Raw genomic sequence first — 17916 nt, forward strand, 5'->3', positions numbered from 1 at the left:
CTAAGTTGTCAAGGTTCTCAGTGGAGTACCTGGATATGGTGCAAGATTGCAATGTGCCCTTCTAACTTAGGATGTACATTATGGTGTAGAGAGCAAGTAGGTCTTGTATAACAGCAGACTCGACCGTGGGCCAGACAATCTGGTTTCTGCTGCACTTAGATGGGTATGCCCTGTAAGTATGATATCAACTGTGTGTATGAGGGCATCGACTATCGCGGCTACTCTGCATGATGATAACATAAGGAGGGTCGGCAACGTCTAGATCCTGGGTGATAAACATGATTCTTCTTGTTGGTGGGTTCGGCAGCGTGTTGCATAGCCGTCGGCAGCGAGTCCATCCACTAGCATCTACCCTAGCCCAGTCTCTGGTCATTCTAGTACCAACCTGCAGTATCCTGATTCTCTCGGTCCCACCATATCGTAATTCTAAGTATTCTATCACTGGCTAATTATCGTTTATCTCATACACGATATCTTCAAAATCTCGCTTCAAATTATGGTATAATATCTCCCATGTCGCATATACAATCATGACTCTACTGGGATGCCACAATCTGGTCCTTGACATACAGGTCGACGTACTGGTCGACATCATAGCCCTCGAGAGCGGCCCGGTCCCAGCCAATCTGGATCAGCTGGTCAATACGGGCTTGGTCAAAGTGCGCCTCCAGATGACGCTTGTACTTGGCCAGAATCTCCGGCTTGGCCTCCTCACGCCGCAGACGGTGGCCCAAGGGCGCCTCAACAACCACCTCATCAAGCACCGTTCCGTCGTTCAGAGTAACGGTGAGGGCGTTGGGGATGGTGCGCTTGGCAGGGTCGTGGTAATCCTTGGTGAACTGGGGGTCCTCGACACAGTAGATGCGCTTCCGCAGGTCATCCAGGAGCTGAGAGGTAGCGGCCTCCGATCCGTCGGCGTAGTCGTTGGCAGTCAACCGGTTGAAGGCCAACATGGTTGCGACCATGTACTGGCGAGCTGTCAGTATGCGGGGCACATGGCAAACAATGTTTGGATCCGAAATAACCTACCTGGACACAGTGGTCACGATCGGCAAAGTTGTCCATCGGCTTGAACTGCTTGTCAATGATACGGATGCACGCCTCGTGGGTGCGGTTTCTGATCTCCTTAATGTCGGCGGCAGTCTTTCCAAGAGCCTTGAGCTTCACGTTGACGATCTGAGCGGCCTCGATCGCAGTCTGGGAGTGGAACTCGGCTATCATTGCAGCTGTTAGTATCTCCTCCATACTGATGTCCGATGCTAGACTTACCCGGGTAGGAGACCTTGAAAAGAACATTCTCCATCACGTAACTACCGTAGGGGCGCTGGAACTGGAACTTGTTGCCCTTGAACAGGACATCGTAGAAACCCCAGATGGGGGCAGACAGGACGGTGTGCAGGCCACCCTCGCCCTTCTGCACCTTCAAGACGAGGTTGACGGCCCGCTGGCATGCGTCACCCGCAGCCCAGGACTTCCTCGACATGGTGTTGGGGGAGTGTCTGTAGGTACGGAGCGACTGTCCATCCACGAACGCCTGGGTAATCGCATCTGCGGTCTGCTTCTCGCTGAGACCGAGCATCTTTGCAACCACGGCAGTGGTGGCAACCTTGACCAGGACCACGTGGTCCAAGCCGACCTTGTTGAAGGAGTTCTCCAGCGCCAACACACCCTGGATCTCGTGGGCCTTGATCATGGCCTCCAGGACATCCTTGACCTGGAAGATCTTGCCGCCGGCGATGTTTCCGCCCGCACGGTTTGTGCGAGACACCCAGTCGGCGACAGCCAGAATACCACCCAAGTTGTCCGAGGGGTGACCCCACTCAGCAGCCAACCAGCAGTCGTTGTAGTCCAGCCAGCGGATCATAGCACCAATGTTGAAAGCGCCATTGACAGGGTCCAGCTGGTAGGGGGTTCCAGGAACACGAGTTCCATTGGGGACCACGGTGCCGTCCACCACCGGGCCCAGGAGCTTGGAGCATTCCTTGAACTTCAAAGCCTCCAGACCGCAACCCAGGGTGTCGAGGAACACCAAACGGGCGGTGTCATACTGCAAGTCAAGACATCTGCAATTAGTCCATCGCACACAGGAAAAAGCCAACAAAAATACGGGAGAACCATCGTACCGCTAAGTCCGAGTTCACATTGTAGTTGTGGATATAGTCGGCCATATCCTTAATCTCCGGGTCGTACGGCTTATCGCCGGGAACGACGGGAGCAGCAGATTGGAGGGGAGACATGGTGGAAAATCGAGAGACGCGAGAAAATGTTGAGGGAGTCCGGAGACTGGGACGAGCAACGGAGGAAAGAGAAGATGCAGGCCTGGAGACGGAGGAGATGCGGGAGGGCCAAGTGCGGGGAGACCTGTGGGTCAGCCGTCTCAACGCTGAACAAGAGGCAGACATGATGATGATGATTGATACCCAAGACGATGCAGATGCAATTAAGGGAGGAGGATGCAGCAATGCCGCCGGGTTGAAGAGGAAGAGAAGGGGAAGAAGAGGAAGGAAGGGCGGAAAGTACGGAAGAAATTGGGGGGGAAATAAAGTAGTAGACTTACGTTGCTGGGGGCAATCCAAGGGAAGAAGGGGAAAAGGAAAGGGACGGTGAGCTAAAGTCACCCTGATCTCATACCGCCCCCGGCCTTTGTACCGAGGCCATTTCTCTCTTTCCTCCTACAATCAATCCGGGCGGTTATTGCCGGCTGTCCGGAGACACATGAAGCGGGGAGGCATTCTCATCAATTCTCTTACTAGTTACTACTTTGTTACTAGTCTTAGACAGTTAGACTTACTGATCGGAGAAGTCAATCGGCGCCTTTTCGCGTGGTCCCAATATTCAGAAAGTCAATGGCACTCAAAAACCAGTTTCAGTGCGACCGGTGCCTGACCCAGAGTTTTCTCCTCCCTCAACACCTTCATCTCTGTGAATTGCTGTACTAAACTACTAATAATGTTGGCTGAGTCCCTCCGTCTCAACCTCAGAATGCCCGGTCGAGAACTAGTGCTTTAGTATCATGCAGGAGGAGCCACCTTGCATGTCCTACGTCGACCAGATCCTGCATCTCCAACGCACAATTGAGATCATCTGGAAGCAAACTATCACTTATTATCCGCATACCATGTCCCTCATCTAACGTTTCTAAATGTTCTTTCCCCCAAACTCGACCACTATCGTGGCGATGGCTGCCCCCCTTCTCTCCGCGGTTGGACGGCTTCATGGCTTCCCGCGGCTATCAAATAGAGGCAAAGGCATGTGGATCTTCTGGCGGATCATCCCCATCTTCCCCCCTCAAGCTCTGACAGTCGGGACTCCACTCACTGAGGCTACCCGAATTCCACACCGAGGCCCGAAACACAACAAAAGCCCGCCAATACTGTCTAAGTCACTGAAATGGGATCACATAAGATCCACAGATTCTTGAAGTCATAATGAAAAGAGGGTTATCGAGGTTTTTTTCTGATTGAGAATATATTTTGATAAAATGCGTGGACGGCATTTAACAAGAGCATCAGGGAACGAGGAGAGATCTGGAATCGCACGTGATGCCCAAAAAAGAACACAATGATCAACCAGAATCAGAATGGCCCTCGCCGCTCAGGATTAGTTTCCTCCTCATCCGTTCGCTGCAGCGAAGCTTTCACCGAACGGTATATGGCTTCTGCCAGCTTCGGCGGCACTGCATTGCCTATCTGTTTACGCACCTCGCGAGGCCCGAAGCGGAATCGCATAGGAAAAGTCTGCAGGCACGCAAACTCTCTGTTGGTGAAGCCTCGTCTGCCCGATGGATGATAATTCTCGCCGCCGCCACAGGTTATCGTTCGTGCCTGTCTGTTGGCGTCGAAGGGTCGTCGGTCAATCGCGCTACGTTGCAGCGCGCCCTCGACATCATGATCGGAGGCCCCACGAGGAATTCGCGAAATGACCTGATTAATCGTCACGTAGTCCCTGAGTCCGGAACCAGGTAGCCCATGCGTTGCTTCAGGGAACGGCGGGAGTGTCTCTCCGGGGCTATCAAGGCCATCAGTACAAGTAATCAAGAAAGACGCGATATCTACTTACCCAGATGCGATGATTACCAACCTCCTCCGTAGCTGTGGTACTCCGAAATCTGCACAATTGAGGATCGTCCACCGAACAGAATAGCCAATTTCGATAAAATCCAGAACCACCCGATGGAAAGTTTCTCGATGCCGATCATATAATCCGCTCGTCTCCTCCATCGTGTGGACTCTCGGCTTCGCCTTCCGAATAAGCTCCGCGCAAGAAAAGATACATGCGGAGTTCGCATCGTCTGTAGCGCACTGTACAGTCTTCGCTGGTGAGAAGGTCTGGCATGGTGGAGACCCGTGCGTAACATCAACTTTGAGAAAATCATAGTTGTTCGTCAGAAAGGAAAAGACATCCGACTCTTCGCACTCGGCATCTCGGAAATTGAGACTATACGTATTCACCGCGTGTCTGGAATTATCAAATGCCCAGGTAGGGCGCAAACCAGCTTTGAGTGCACCGCAGGACACTCCGCCGGCGCCGCAGAAGCCGTCTCCAAACGTGTACTGCCGACTGCTCTTGTTATCGGTACTTTGCTCAATCAGATCAATCACGGGTCCCTCGAGATCGATTGCCTGCGGAGCATCACTCGCTCCAAAAAAACGGGTTGTTCCCCTCCACGCCTTGCGCAGACTGCTCGGATAAGTTCTATACCCTTCATCGGCTTCGTCAAATGAGAGATATTCCACAGATGCAGGGTCATCTGGCTTGTCACGGAAGTTCTCCTTTAGCCGGCAGAACAGGGTGTGGGGGCGCCGTTTCTTCAATTGATCATGCTCCACATGACAGGCATTCGTGAAGATGACATTTACAATGCGCTTGATCAAGGGTAAGCCAATGTTCCTGGTGTCATTTGCGATCCAAATGAGCTCGCTGGGCCACTTGGGGATATATGTGCCCTTGTGGCCGGTAGCGCGCACCAAGTGCCTGCCAGTGAAGAAGATCTCCTTGGACACAACATGCTGGGATATGCTCTCTATCCGGATGAATCTTCCGTCGAATATTTCAAGGGATTGCCCGGGCGTGTAGATGATGCCGTTTGCGCACCATTCTTTGAGAGGACGCTTGGCTGGTGCGACATCAATGAACTGCACGTCCTCATCAATATCTTGTCTTCGGGGAACGTTGTTCCAGTTTTGTAGTAATCTATTGAACGCAGCGTCGGTCAGGTAGTCTTGTTCATTGAACCCCTCTTCGGTGTCAGAGTCGAGCTCAATAATCTCGTTGAACTCAGCGGGGGAAGAGTCGTTCTCGGTTGCTGGGCCCGAGCGATATCCCGTTTGAATGTTTAACACCAGGTCAGGGTCATTCTCAACAGTTACACTGCTGCGGTCTGAGTCTCCATCGATAGACATGGCGTCCGATGGCCAGTCATCGTCGCTCTCGCAGAGGTGAGGTATGGCAAAAGAGAATGGAGCCATTTTGTATGACAGATAGGTAAGTAGGAGGAGTAGATAGATAGAGGGAGATCCTTGCAGATGGAAGAGTGATGGAGAAGCGAGAATCTGATAGAGATAGCAGAAGACTGGCAAGAAGTGGAGATAGAGGTATAAGAGGAAGATGCAGAGGAGAGAAAGTTGGAAGAGAAGAGAAGACATCTTTATATGCAATGGGATGGGCAGGAAAGGGCTGCTTGCAGGTAGAGTGAATAGGGATTAACACATGAAGCAAGCCTGGATAGACGACATCGTGCAGAATAACAGGCTTTGCACACATAGGGCAGATGAGATATATCCAACTGGGGGATGGGGATGTGAATGGAGAGTCTGATTGGCTACGAGGGGGAGAATTACTACAGTAGACATGATTAAGAAGTGGAGGAGGGTAGAGGAGTGTGAGGAGTGTGTGAGTGTGTGAACATTAGGTAGTTGCATGAACTATATAGGGCTATGAACATGAAGCTATTCCGAGGTGTAGTCTAGAAGCACCTGACTGGTGAATGGGATGTGAGGTAGATTATGGCTGCTTGCTAGTCTTGCATCACATTGGCTACACAGCTCCCTCACACAGGTCTCACAAGCCTAGTAGTTCAGTAAGATTGAGTGTGACTAGGCAGCAGCCACAATAGTCTAGGCAAATCAGCGTTGTAACAGGAATGTTCCGAGTGGGAAGTAGTAAAATAATGGCAATAGCCTGTGCTATAAGCAAGTACAGTAGTTCTTAATATTCACTGTAAAGTATATAGATAACACTTACCTAATCGGCACACTCATCTCTGAGTGGTCGAGACCGGCAAAGCATGGATCAACCAATGGTAGGAACGGGCGGGGAGCTGAGTCAGGTCCGGCATCGGCATTACTGGAAAGCCGGGGCAATCTCCGGTTTGATGAAATTTTTCTTTGGTTTAGCGGCTACCCGCAAAAATTCTTCCCTTTTACTCGGTTGGCAGTGGAGAAGAACAGGAGAAATAAGATGCGAGATCCCTCTCTCCTCTCTTCCTCTCCTAAAAAAACTCCTTTAACCATGTTATTCGCTTCACTTATCCCTCCGTGGGCGTGACATTGGCCATTATCCGCCACCATTACTACCTCTGCATGAGTCTTGTTATGTCTCGATAGACGTTTCCGGCTCTATCCCATCTTTTTACACCCGTCCAATTCCGTTTTCTACCCCACCACACTGTGTGTGTGTGTTCCCCCCAAGTCTTTCTCTACCCGTTCTGGATGTGAGTATAGGATCGCTTTCCTTTTATCTTCCCTTACCTGTTCAATCCTCGCCTCTTCTATGATGAATTTCGGTTTTTTTTATAGATGTTAGACTTCCTAAGCATCATTGCGGATATTTTCCGATCTGACTATACTTACATTGCCACTGAAATTTTGCCTTACTGGTCATTTCTTTCGGGAAGCGCGTGCTAATCTCAAGCTTCCAACTAGAACATCCTACCGCCGACATAATGTGTGGTATCATTGCTCTGATTCAGGCGAACCCCTCGTCGTCCGCTGCCATCGACCTTCATGAGGCACTGTACCTGCTTCAACGTGAGTTTTAGCCCCTCCAGACTGCGGGGACTATCCGCTGCTTGAGAAACACCCACTAATATTCGTCCGATCGTAATTAGACAGAGGTCAAGATGCAGCAGGAATTGCCACGTGCGCAACCGGCGGTCGCATTTATCAGTTGAAGTCGAACGGTATGGCCGCCAAGGTTTTCAACGATGGCGCCAGGGTAGCAGACCTGCCGGGTTCTATGGGAATTGGTCATCTGAGATATCCTACTGCCGGGAGCAGTGCCAACGCTGAGGCTCAGCCATTCTATGTGAACAGTCCATATGGTATCTGCCTGGCCCACAACGGCAACCTGATCAACGCTCCCGAGCTGAAGAGATATCTCGACATCGAAGCCCACCGTCACATCAACACTGACAGCGACAGTGAGTTGATGCTGAACATCTGGGCTGACGAGCTGAGCGAGACGAAGAAGGCGCGTGTCAACACTGAAGACGTCTTCTCCAGTCTCAGCCGCATGTATGAGAGATGTCAGGGTGGCTGGGCTTGCACTGCTCTGCTCGCGGGCTTCGGTCTCCTGGGTTTCCGTGACTCCTATGGTATCCGTCCTCTCGTCATCGGTTCTCGGGCCTCCCTTGACGGTGAGGGCACCGACTACATGATGGCGTCCGAGTCGGTCGCCCTTCACCAGCTTGGATTCAGCAACATCCGCGACATCCAGCCTGGTGAGGCGGTCATCATTGAGAAGGGTTGTGAGCCTATCTTCCGTCAGGTCGCTCCCAAGAAGTCCTATGCTCCTGACATCTTCGAATACGTCTACTTTGCTCGTCCTGACTCCGTCATCGACGGTATCAGCGTGTACCGTAGCCGTCAGCGGATGGGTGACCGTCTCGCTGCCAGAATCCTCGATGTCCTTGGACCGGAAGTGGTCAAGGATATCGATGTCGTTATCCCCATTCCTGAGACCTCTACGACGTCTGCGGCGGCCGTTGCCCGGTATCTGGACAAGCCTTACTGCCAAGGTTTCGTCAAGAACCGCTACGTCTTCCGTACCTTCATCATGCCTGAGCAGAAGACCAGACAGAAGGGTGTCCGCCGCAAGTTGAATGCTATGCAGGCCGAGTTCAAGGACCGAAATGTCCTATTGGTTGATGATAGTATTGTGCGAGGCACGACCAGTCGGGAGATCGTCACTATGGCCCGGGAAGCCGGTGCTAAGAAGGTTTACTTCGCCAGTTGCGCTCCAGAGATTACGTAAGTGGTAACAGTCCCAATTTGTACATCTTCAGTCGCTTACCATATTCACAGACATGCTCATATCTATGGTATTGATCTGGCATCGCCTACCGAGCTCGTCGCGCACAACCGCGACACCGAGTCTATTGCCAAGCACATTGGTGCTGACAGTGTCATCTACCAGACATTGGAGGACTTGAAGGGTGCCTGTGCTGAGATTGCTCAGGAGAATGGGTTGTCCGAGCCACGCGACTTTGAAGTCGGTGTCTTCTGCGGTAACTACATCACCCCGGTCTCCGATGGCTACTTTGAGCACCTGGAGAAGCTCCGCGGCGAAGGTCGCAAGATCAAGGCGCTGGACCGTGCCAAGGAAGCTGTCACCCACGGCTTTGCCAGCGAGAAGGACTTCCGCATGGCAGCCAACGGTGTCAAGCTGGATGGCTCGGGCAACATCATCCCCGCTCAGGACCCCAGCGAGTCGGAGGTGCCCCAGGTCAGCGTGTGCACCACCCGCAAACACAAGGAAGAGGAGCACCCCAAGGTGAAGGATCGTATGGACATCAGCATCCATAACATTGCTGATCACGCATGATTATGACATTATGGCCTATCTAAACCATTTCATGGCATTTATGTGGTCTGGAGTCTTGGAGTTCGTAGACGGTGGACGATAGATAGGGAGGCCATTTGCTTTGTTATCCAAGACAGCGAAGGGCTGAGATACCCTGCGTTTAACGAATATATAGACCACCGATGAAAATTCTTGTGCAACCGGACATATGTTCATAGGATGACGTAGATGCAGGACGACCCTGCAGGTTCCCCGATCATGTGACGACGATTGATCATCTCGCGTGGCCACCACCTCTAGACTTTTGCACAACTATTACGGTGATGACTTGAAACACGATTCATTTGGCGACTCCTGCGTCATGCAGCATCTGTCTAGCCTCGTCCTTCAGCCAGCGGTATACACCGTGGTTTGACACGAACTTGCGCGGTATCTCCAAGGTGCCGGTCGGCTTCTCTTTTGCCTCTACCGTGTGAAGAGTACACCGTCGTCCATCCACTATATGTCATCTGACTGAGTAGTTATGGCTCCTATGACACGTTCCGCCACGGCACGGGAGACAGCGCTGCTTGCTGCTCAGATGCAGCAGAACGAGGCCCAATCATCCAAGGTATCAAACTCGGATGCTGCAGCCTTCAAAAAGCCATCCAAAAGAGCCACCACCGCTACATCTGGCGGTCGACCCGTGAAGCGCAACGGAATAGTGGGCGAACCTGCCCACAAAAAGCTAAAGCCAAACGGCAGAACTACAAGAAACAATAATGCTCAAGAACTTCCTCACAACCTAGGTTCAGCTACTCTGCTATCCGAGTTGCAAGATAAGAGCGCTCCAATCAAGCTAGACACCCACGACACTTCTATAAAGAAAGAAGAGATAGATGCAATTTCCAATACCTTGCAGAGTACTGTTGACAAGGCCACAAGAGCGGCCTCGGGGCCTAGAGAAAAAGAGAAGAGATCCAAAAAGACTAATACATATGGCCTCACACCTGGAATTACCCCATTTCCTGATTGGGCGCATCCCACCCCTGATGAAAGTGAAGAAGTCAATCGGTTACTCTCCACCGTACATGGAGAGATTGTTGCGCCTACCACTATCCCTGAGCCATCTCTCACTGTTACCGGCTGTGGCGAGGTTCCATCAGTCCTTGATGCACTCATTCGCACTTTGCTCAGCGGAGCAACAACAGGCAATAACTCCGCCATGGCTTTCAACGGTCTTGTGCAGGGGTTTGGTATCCTGAAAGAGGGTGTTGGTAAAGGAAGTGTGGATTGGGATGCTGTCCGCCGCGCGCCGCTCAAAGATGTCTTCGAAGCCATCAAGCGTGGCGGCCTAGCAGACGTCAAAAGCAAGAAGATCAAGGCTATACTAGACATGGTCTATGAAGAGAATCAGCAGCGCAGAGACATGCTGCTGAAGGGTTCTCAGGACGCGCCACAGGATCTGCTTACAAAGTCCGAAGGTGGCAAGCAGTATGAAATTGCATGCGCCGACCAGAATTTCCTATCCCTGAACCATCTTCATAGCCTTGCTACAGAGGACGCCATGGTGGAGTTGGTCAAATACCCCGGGATTGGTCCGAAGACTGCTGCTTGTGTCTTACTGTTTTGTTTGCAACGCCCTTGCTTTGCGGTTGATACGCACATCTTCCGTATCTGCAAATGGCTGGGCTGGGTGCCTCCGGACAAAGCCACGGAGATTACGGCGTTCAGCCATCTCGAAGTACGCATCCCTGATCATCTGAAGTATTCCCTTCATCAGCTCCTCATCCGTCATGGTAAGTCTTGCCCACGATGTCGGGCAATTACCGGGCAGTCATCTGCCGGATGGGAGGAGGGTTGTGTGATTGACCATTTGGTGAAAAGGACTGGAAAGAGGAAGGGAGGTAGCACGGAATCAACGGAGGATGTCAAAACCAATGGACGGAAACGCCGTGGTTGAGCAGAGATGCTTTTAACCTCAGCAACATGTGTGAATTTTGTACAGAGTAGTTTGCTGGTTTTTGGCGAGTTGGTGTTGTCATTGCTTGTATAACGTAGAGCTAGAATTTTTTAAAAACATACTAAAACCCAACCCTTTCATGGCGATGACGAACATCATAAGTATCAGTAGTGGTAGATGCAACTATATATACTATCCGATGAAGATCTACTACGTCTGGCATTTCAACTGACTTTCTGGGGTACCGCCTGAGACCAATTCATAGGGTCAAAAAAATTAAGCCCTGAAATAAATATGAAGCCTTGTATGAAGCCATAAGAACATATAAATGAATAGTTTCCTATCTTCATATCTGTCCATGACCTCTCATCAATTGTTCACGACAAAAAGCTGGATGGAACCCGCCCCCTTGGCACGTGCACCCGCATATCGGAGCAGTGGATAATCGATCGAACCACCTCCGGACAGTCCTTAAGTCCCCTCCTCCCTTTTGCCCTTTCCCTGTCTTTTCGCACACTTAGACGGGCCCGGGAAAGCAGAGCACTGAGTCAATCGCCCCGTGCGACTTTCACCATGGACTCACTCAACCAATTCATCCCTCCGGCTCTCCTGCCTCTGGTGGACCACCTCCGGACTCAGGGCCCGTTACTCGGCGTCACGTTGCTCTCGCTCGCAGCCGCGTACCTTGGTTATCTCTACGTTCTGGGCAGGAAGGAAGCTGCCGTTACATTCAATGTGCCTATTCCTTCAGAGATTCGGGCCAATTGGAAGGGCGAGAAGTGGGATAACCTTCAAGGGGAGGGAAGAAAAGTGCTGGAGGGCCAAGTTCGGGGAGTGAGTCTGCCTGTACCCTCTCCTTTACACAACATACCTGCCTCTAAATATCTTGACATATTTCTGACTTCTTCCTCCTGCGCAGCAATGGAACGACAACTTGATCATGAGCTATTGTCCCGCGGACGGACGAGTACTCGGTAATGGAATCAAACCCGCAACTCCTGACGACATCGATCGCGCAGTCCTGGCTGCGAAGAGCGCACAACTGGAATGGGCCAATACTAGCTTTGCAGAGAGGAGGAAGGTCCTGAGGACGTTGCTGAAGTGTGTACTCATCTTGCCATGTCAACTTTCACCCACCAACGCAGGCACTGACCTTGAACCCTTCATTCAACAGATACGTCCTCGACCACCAAGATGAACTCGTGACCGCTTGCTGCTTGGATTCAGGCAAAACCAAAGTCGACGCTGCATTTGGAGAGATCCTCGTCACCGCCGAGAAGCTGAAATGGACCCTCGACCACGGTGAAAAGGCCCTAGCACCGGAATCGCGCCCGACAAACTTCCTCATGATGTACAAGAAGAACATGGTCACCTACGAGCCTCTAGGCGTTGTCTCTGCCTGCGTTTCATGGAACTACCCCTTCCACAACTTCATCTCCCCTGTTATCAGTGCTATCTTCGCAGGAAACGGTGTCGTCGTGAAACCCTCCGAACAAACCGCATGGTCCTCCGCTTTCTTCCTCGAGGTCATCCGCGGCGCCCTCTCCAGCTGCGGACACTCGCGCGACCTCGTTCAAAGCATCGTCTGCCTCCCCAACGTCGCCGACCGCCTGACCTCCCACCCGGACATCTCCCAATTGACCTTTATCGGCTCCAAGCCCGTGGCCCACAAAGTCTGCGAGTCCGCCGCTAAATCTCTCACCCCGGTGACCGTCGAACTGGGTGGCAAGGACCCAGCCCTGGTTCTCGATGACTCCCGCACCGTCAGTGAAATCCCCGCCATCGCCTCGATCCTCATGCGTGGTGTCTTCCAATCCGCCGGCCAGAACTGCATCGGCGTAGAGCGCATCATCGCCCTTCCCAACGCATACGACAAACTCGTTGAGACCGTTACCTCCCGTATCGCCCGTCTTCGTCTCGGTTCCATTCTTCTCGACTCCCAAACCTCCGCCGGAACCCCCGACGTCGGCGCCATGATCTCCCCGGCCTCCTTCGACCGCCTGGAATCCCTCATCGCCGACGCCGTCAAGCAAGGCGCTCGTCTGATCTGCGGTGGAAAGCGCTTCGAGCACCCCGAGCACCCTCTGGGCCACTACTTCGCCCCGACCCTCCTTGTAGACGTGACCCCGACCATGAAGATCGCCCAGCAGGAGCTCTTCGCTCCAGTCTTCCTCGTGATGCGCGCCTCCTCCGTTCCCCACGCCATCTCCATCGCCAACTCAACGGACTACGGCCTGGGTGCCAGCGTCTTCGGCTACAACCAGACTGATATCGCGAAGTGCGTGGCGAACATCAAGTCGGGCATGGTGTCGGTCAATGACTTTGGCAGCTACTATGCGGTTCAATTGCCGTTTGGTGGCGTCAAGGGATCCGGATACGGTCGGTTTGCGGGTGAAGAGGGCTTGAGGGGTGTCAGTAATATCAAGGCTGTCTGCGTGGATTGGTTCCCTAAACTTATGGCGACGAGGATTCCGCCCAGAGTGGATTATCCTATTCGCAAGGGTGATGGTGCGAAGCAGGACGGCACGGGTGCATGGGAGATGTGTAAGGGAGTCGTGGAGACGGGGTATCAGATTACGTTGGGAGGGAGAGTGAGTGGTATTTTGAGGCTGTTGACGAATATGTAGGTGCATACATACCCGGGTGGATGGTACGAGAGGGAAGGATGTTAGACTATTGATATGGTGATTGATGGTAATGTGTACGATAACATAACATAACATAGGTAAATATATCTTCATATAATGACATTATGCATGCATATAATCCCTTTACCTCACTACTTTGTATATCTTAGAAACAGTCAAGACATCGATATCCACAATCAACCTATCAAACAAAGCAAACACCGTCCCAGGGCATCCCCTCTCACCTGACCTTCCCCCTTCCCAATCCATCATCATCAAACCCTACCACTAGTCCCCATCCAGCCCCCAAGGAACCAGGGGGGGAAACCACAAGTCATGACGTCACTACACCACCCCCTCCCCCTGTCAAATCTAAATCTACAGGGGGAAAATCAAGACCAGCCATAACGTCAAGGGTCTCAGCCTTATCATAAGTGGCAATCAAGTGAACTGAATCCGTCGTCACATCAAAAATGACCTAAACAAATATTGAATTAAAGTAAAATGTGAATGGGTACTTGATCCGCACCGGAAATTCCCCAAAGGGATTGAAGGTTGAAAACCTCAGCGTCGTTCTGTCGTCGGTATGACGGCATCCCATCCCAAGTAACAACAGTTTGGTACATGGTTCCAAGGATTAGATTCCTATTGTATAGATTGAAAACTGGGAAATACTACTATTTAATATGTAGGGTGTATGTCGATCATAATTATTTTTGGCTATTATTTTTCTTTTCATTCACTTGGACAAGCAAGCCAACTGGCAAAGTACATCATCCATCATACATCATCGATCGTCCCCCTTGTACAAAGTACTACTACTTCATTCACTACTAAAGTATTACGGCTGAGTGTCGCTGCACGACATATATATATCCCCGTGTGATACTTTCGAAATCTTTTTTTGATCAACATGCGTCCTTTCAGTGATACTTCTACTCATACTCCTGCTTCTTCGAGCTATAATTCTACGGTGCCGAAGGGATCGAAATAACTCTGTTCATCGTACTACCTACTACATACAACTACTACTGCTACAACGGAATACGTTGAGTCGTCAATATGGGTGCTGTGGTTTCTTGTGTATGTCTTTCTTTCTCTTCTTCTGCTCCATAACCAAAGTGGTGATTGATGATTGGCTAACACATTCTCTATATATAGATCACTAGTATCTTCCACGCCATCGGCGCTTGCCTGATGGGCATCGTCAACACAATCGGTGCTGTCTGCAAGGCTATCATCGACGGTGTCGTTACCCTCTTCGACGTGATCATCTCGTGCCTGACCTGCGGATCCTGCGGTGGAAGGAGGAGAAGAACGCGGAGGTCAAGAGTCTGACATTGATTAAATACGAGACATGTCCGACCTTGACCTCGACCTTTGACTTGAACGCCATGACGTTATGACGGATATGAATATGGATATCAGTTCGGAGTTTTTGTGGTTCCCTTGGATTGCTGCTGCGTTTCCTTCTCGTCTTATTTGCTGTGCCTGATATCCTGTGTCTCCATATCGAGCAATGAAACCTTCACCAAATTATAAAATGTCGAAGTAAATTGGGCGTACCCCGTAGTTGTATACCGTGTATGTCCTGCGGACTGAGGTCATCCTGGTAATTTATCCCGAGATGCCTGTCCCAAGTTTAGCCATCAATTGATCCTTGAGCTGAAAGTCGTCAGATGGGATATCCTCCCATCGCTGACTCACCAGCAACCGGACGAAAGGGTCCTCCACCTCGTCCGCATACTTCAAAGCCACGTAGAAGTGATTTGGCAGGACCGGCCACCGAATGGGGTACTTGTACCACGGCACACGAATCCGCATGCTCAGCAATCGCTTAAACGTTGCGAGGTCACGGTCTCGAATCGTCTGTCGGAGGATTCGCTTCGCGCGCGGGTGCTCGGGATCCTCGTCAAGATAGCCGTCCATTGAGAGCAGCTCGAGGAAGTCCAGTTTAGAGTCGGTCCAAGGAGGAAAAAGTAGCTTGTCCGGGACCTGGACTGGTAGGTTGGCTGCGAAGCATGGTAGCCGGAAGATGTCAGTCTCCTGGTAGATCTCGCTCGATGGACGGATCTGAACTGCGCCAGCATCGAACCACACTGCAACTTTGCAGTCCACATCCGACTTTGGGATTTTGGCTTTGAGTATTAGGTCGCCTTTGCCGCGATGACCATGGGGCGTTTCATCAGGCGTGGATTGTACATCCTTGTCGAATTGCTCGCCAATACCGATGAGAATCTGGCGGTCTTCGGGTGACAAGTCTAGCTGTAGACACTTGCGGCGGATCGTATGCTCGATGTAGTCCCTCTGGCACTTGCGGATCAAAGGTAGTGTACACCAGCGACAACCGAGGATGGTGTTTTGCAGGTTCTTCCTCTCATTAGGAGAGATGGCGAAAACATCAAGAGGCCAGGGAAGAAAATCAGGTGTAAAGAAATCCTGTCTCGCGCTTTCGTTGGTGCTGCTGAAGACATAGCGAATGACCCAGGTGTATAGGACCGTGTTGGAGAGAGCCCGGGCGATGTGTATGGAGGCTCGTGGGAGGTTGACTTCGAGACAGTGGAGGAAGATCTCTTGGATAATTTCCACTGGTAGCCTCTCGAGTGCTGATAATCCGGCTAAGGCCGGCTGCGAGACGTTAGGCATTGTGAACTCAATAGTAATGGTCTTCCAACTAGTAGCTATCCGTATACTGGCGGGATTATATATTATGAAATCCTGAGGGACGGTACTTGGAAAAGATGGCCTGAGCTCCAACAATCATCCTGGTGATAAGCTTACCATCCTGAATTTAAGTACTTGTAGAGTGACAGGGCCATCGGTGTTTAATGGTCATCAAAATAAGGTCTAGACCACTCAGTCTCTCAGCTGAGTTCCCGGCGAAGCAAAAATAGGGGCGCGAATCTGTCAGAGTGGAGATCGTAATTTGATTGAACCGATAACAAATAGGTTCGCAGTAGGTAATCTTAAGCCTCTAACTTTGATGATTTGGCTTTGTGGCTCATAATCGATCCATCACGACGTGGATGTGCAATCCAGAGTCAGCCTTGAAGTGCGGGATTCCCTGTGTTGTTGTTGGCGCAGAGAGTTTATGCTGCTCGGGATCGGCTAAGTCTCGAGTGTAATCCCAGATGCCTTGCAAACTACGACCATGACAAACAAACTGGTTGCTCAATGCGGCAATCAAGACCGGAATTGGAAGCAATGCGATCGGAGTGAACTGAGGCTTGAATTTGGGGAAAAGGCGGGGATCGTTATAAAGAAGCATCTAAATTTATCATCTTGACTGCCCTTGGTGTTGGCATGGGACTAATGTCGATAAGACGTCGCACTGGGCGCCCACTATTCGCAATTTCCTTGCAAAATGCTACGATTCATTTGCCCCGAATATTGGTGCGTGCGTATTGAATATCTTCAATGGTAGTAATAGTCGACTGCTTGATATGGAGCGTAACATAGCGGTCGAGGGCCGATATACACAAACGGTCCGGTGGTGAGGGAACCATCTAAATTCAACATTGTTTCTATACATGACCCTACAACCGACATCACACTGCCAGAGAGCAAGGGTATCCTAACTGGCCAACATGCTTGACAACAAAGGGTAACTTCGTGTGATTATACTGGTCGAAGGATGGAGAGACGTAAATAGGTACAAAAGATGTGACCGTTTAAACAACGGACATGTCGCCGAAGCGCTCCTGTAATTCAAATATCCATTAGTTTCACTCGTCGCAGACTCAGGCATTAATGCAGGTATTGTATCACGCACCTTGTAACCAGCCGGCATCCATCTGCCCTTGGAGACAAGGGAGGCGGTCTTCTCGTCGATCTCGGGCTGAGCGGCGGCAACCTCGTCCTAAACAGAAAAGAAGAAGAGACATTAATAAATCTGTACCAAAACCCTGCGTACTCCAACTCAGGAACACCATAACATACAACAGTGAGGTCCTCGAAGGGACGAGCGGTCTCAATGTTCTCAAGGGTCTTCTGGAGACTGCGGAGCTCGGACTCAACCTTGCCCTTGGTCTCCTCAGCGCCCTTGACGGCCTGGGCCTCGAAAGCGTCGATGGCCTTCAGCTGGCGGCTGACATCGTAGGTGGCGGGCTTGAAGGTCTTGAAGTGGTTCTCGATCTCGTTGACGATGGCCTGGTTCTTCAGGACCTTGCGGTAGTGCTCGAAGTCGACAGTCTGGGCCTGCTCAGACAGGATCTGAACCTTGCGGCGCGCATCGTCGTTACGCTTCTTGAAGGCCTGGAGGGAAGCAGCGGTCTGGCCGCGGAGTCCGAGGGAGCTGGTCAACTTGGCCCAGTCGACCTTGAGAGCGGCGCTACGCTGTACACCAAGCAGTTAGCTGACACATTTCTCTCGCCATCCGAGACAATTTTATGACAAAAACAGGATCCCCACATACAGTGGCCATTTTGAGATGTGGAACGGAGAAGGTTGGGGGAGAGAGGGGAGTTCAACGTGCGAAGCTGGAGGTTCCGGGAGGGTGAGGGTTGAACTCGGCAAGATTTGGAATGGGAATGCCCTCACGTGACC

General features: G+C 51.3%; 8 protein-coding genes across 8 annotated transcripts; 4 read left to right on the top strand and 4 right to left on the bottom strand.

Annotated features, from left to right (window-relative positions):
* Nucleotides 1-248: 248 nt before the first annotated feature.
* BO87DRAFT_373205 (putative 2-methylcitrate dehydratase) lies at nt 249-2590 on the bottom strand. Its single transcript, XM_025622486.1, has 4 exons — nt 2124-2590; nt 1270-2047; nt 1030-1214; nt 249-968 (listed from the first exon to the last, which is right to left on the bottom strand). The coding sequence occupies exons 1-4, from the start codon at nt 2235-2237 to the stop codon at nt 537-539; spliced, it is 1509 nt and encodes a 502-aa protein (XP_025483817.1). The 5' UTR covers nt 2238-2590; the 3' UTR covers nt 249-536.
* Nucleotides 2591-3014: 424 nt separating this feature from the next.
* Nucleotides 3015-3498, top strand: BO87DRAFT_166320 (uncharacterized protein). Its single transcript, XM_025618291.1, has one exon. The coding sequence runs from the start codon at nt 3143-3145 to the stop codon at nt 3419-3421; it is 279 nt and encodes a 92-aa protein (XP_025483818.1). The 5' UTR covers nt 3015-3142; the 3' UTR covers nt 3422-3498.
* A 77-nt stretch (nt 3499-3575) lies between these two features.
* BO87DRAFT_422364 (DNA cytosine methyltransferase) lies at nt 3576-5468 on the bottom strand (the record flags this gene model as incomplete). Its single annotated transcript, XM_025627110.1, has 2 exons — nt 3576-4008; nt 4060-5468. 2 exons carry the CDS (start codon nt 5466-5468, stop codon nt 3576-3578), a joined length of 1842 nt encoding a protein of 613 aa, XP_025483819.1.
* A 1475-nt stretch (nt 5469-6943) lies between these two features.
* BO87DRAFT_299346 (amidophosphoribosyltransferase) lies at nt 6944-10744 on the top strand (the record flags this gene model as incomplete). Its single annotated transcript, XM_025619092.1, has 4 exons — nt 6944-7028; nt 7109-8249; nt 8304-8782; nt 9324-10744. 4 exons carry the CDS (start codon nt 6944-6946, stop codon nt 10742-10744), a joined length of 3126 nt encoding a protein of 1041 aa, XP_025483820.1.
* A 480-nt stretch (nt 10745-11224) lies between these two features.
* BO87DRAFT_373209 (aldehyde dehydrogenase family protein) lies at nt 11225-13504 on the top strand. The gene is made up of 3 exons (XM_025622487.1): nt 11225-11578; nt 11664-11845; nt 11919-13504. Exons 1-3 carry the CDS (start codon nt 11318-11320, stop codon nt 13369-13371), a joined length of 1896 nt encoding a protein of 631 aa, XP_025483821.1. The 5' UTR covers nt 11225-11317; the 3' UTR covers nt 13372-13504.
* Nucleotides 13505-14433: 929 nt separating this feature from the next.
* BO87DRAFT_270337 (uncharacterized protein) lies at nt 14434-14688 on the top strand (the record flags this gene model as incomplete). The annotated part of the gene is made up of 2 exons (XM_025618905.1): nt 14434-14454; nt 14533-14688. Coding segments are annotated over 2 exons (177 nt in total), but the record flags the coding sequence as incomplete, so codon positions are not given.
* A 300-nt stretch (nt 14689-14988) lies between these two features.
* BO87DRAFT_383217 (uncharacterized protein) lies at nt 14989-16017 on the bottom strand (the record flags this gene model as incomplete). The annotated part of the gene is made up of 1 exon (XM_025624645.1): nt 14989-16017. One exon carries the CDS (start codon nt 16015-16017, stop codon nt 14989-14991), a length of 1029 nt encoding a protein of 342 aa, XP_025483823.1.
* A 721-nt stretch (nt 16018-16738) lies between these two features.
* On the bottom strand, nt 16739-17855 carry BO87DRAFT_373211 (F1F0 ATP synthase subunit d). The gene is made up of 4 exons (XM_025622488.1): nt 17786-17855; nt 17311-17706; nt 17144-17230; nt 16739-17072 (listed from the first exon to the last, which is right to left on the bottom strand). Exons 1-4 carry the CDS (start codon nt 17792-17794, stop codon nt 17043-17045), a joined length of 522 nt encoding a protein of 173 aa, XP_025483824.1. The 5' UTR covers nt 17795-17855; the 3' UTR covers nt 16739-17042.
* Nucleotides 17856-17916: the final 61 nt, after the last annotated feature.

Source organism: Aspergillus neoniger, assembly GCF_003184625.1.
Source record: "Aspergillus neoniger CBS 115656 unplaced genomic scaffold BO87scaffold_4, whole genome shotgun sequence".
Classification (NCBI taxonomy): Eukaryota; Fungi; Ascomycota; class Eurotiomycetes; order Eurotiales; family Aspergillaceae; genus Aspergillus; species Aspergillus neoniger.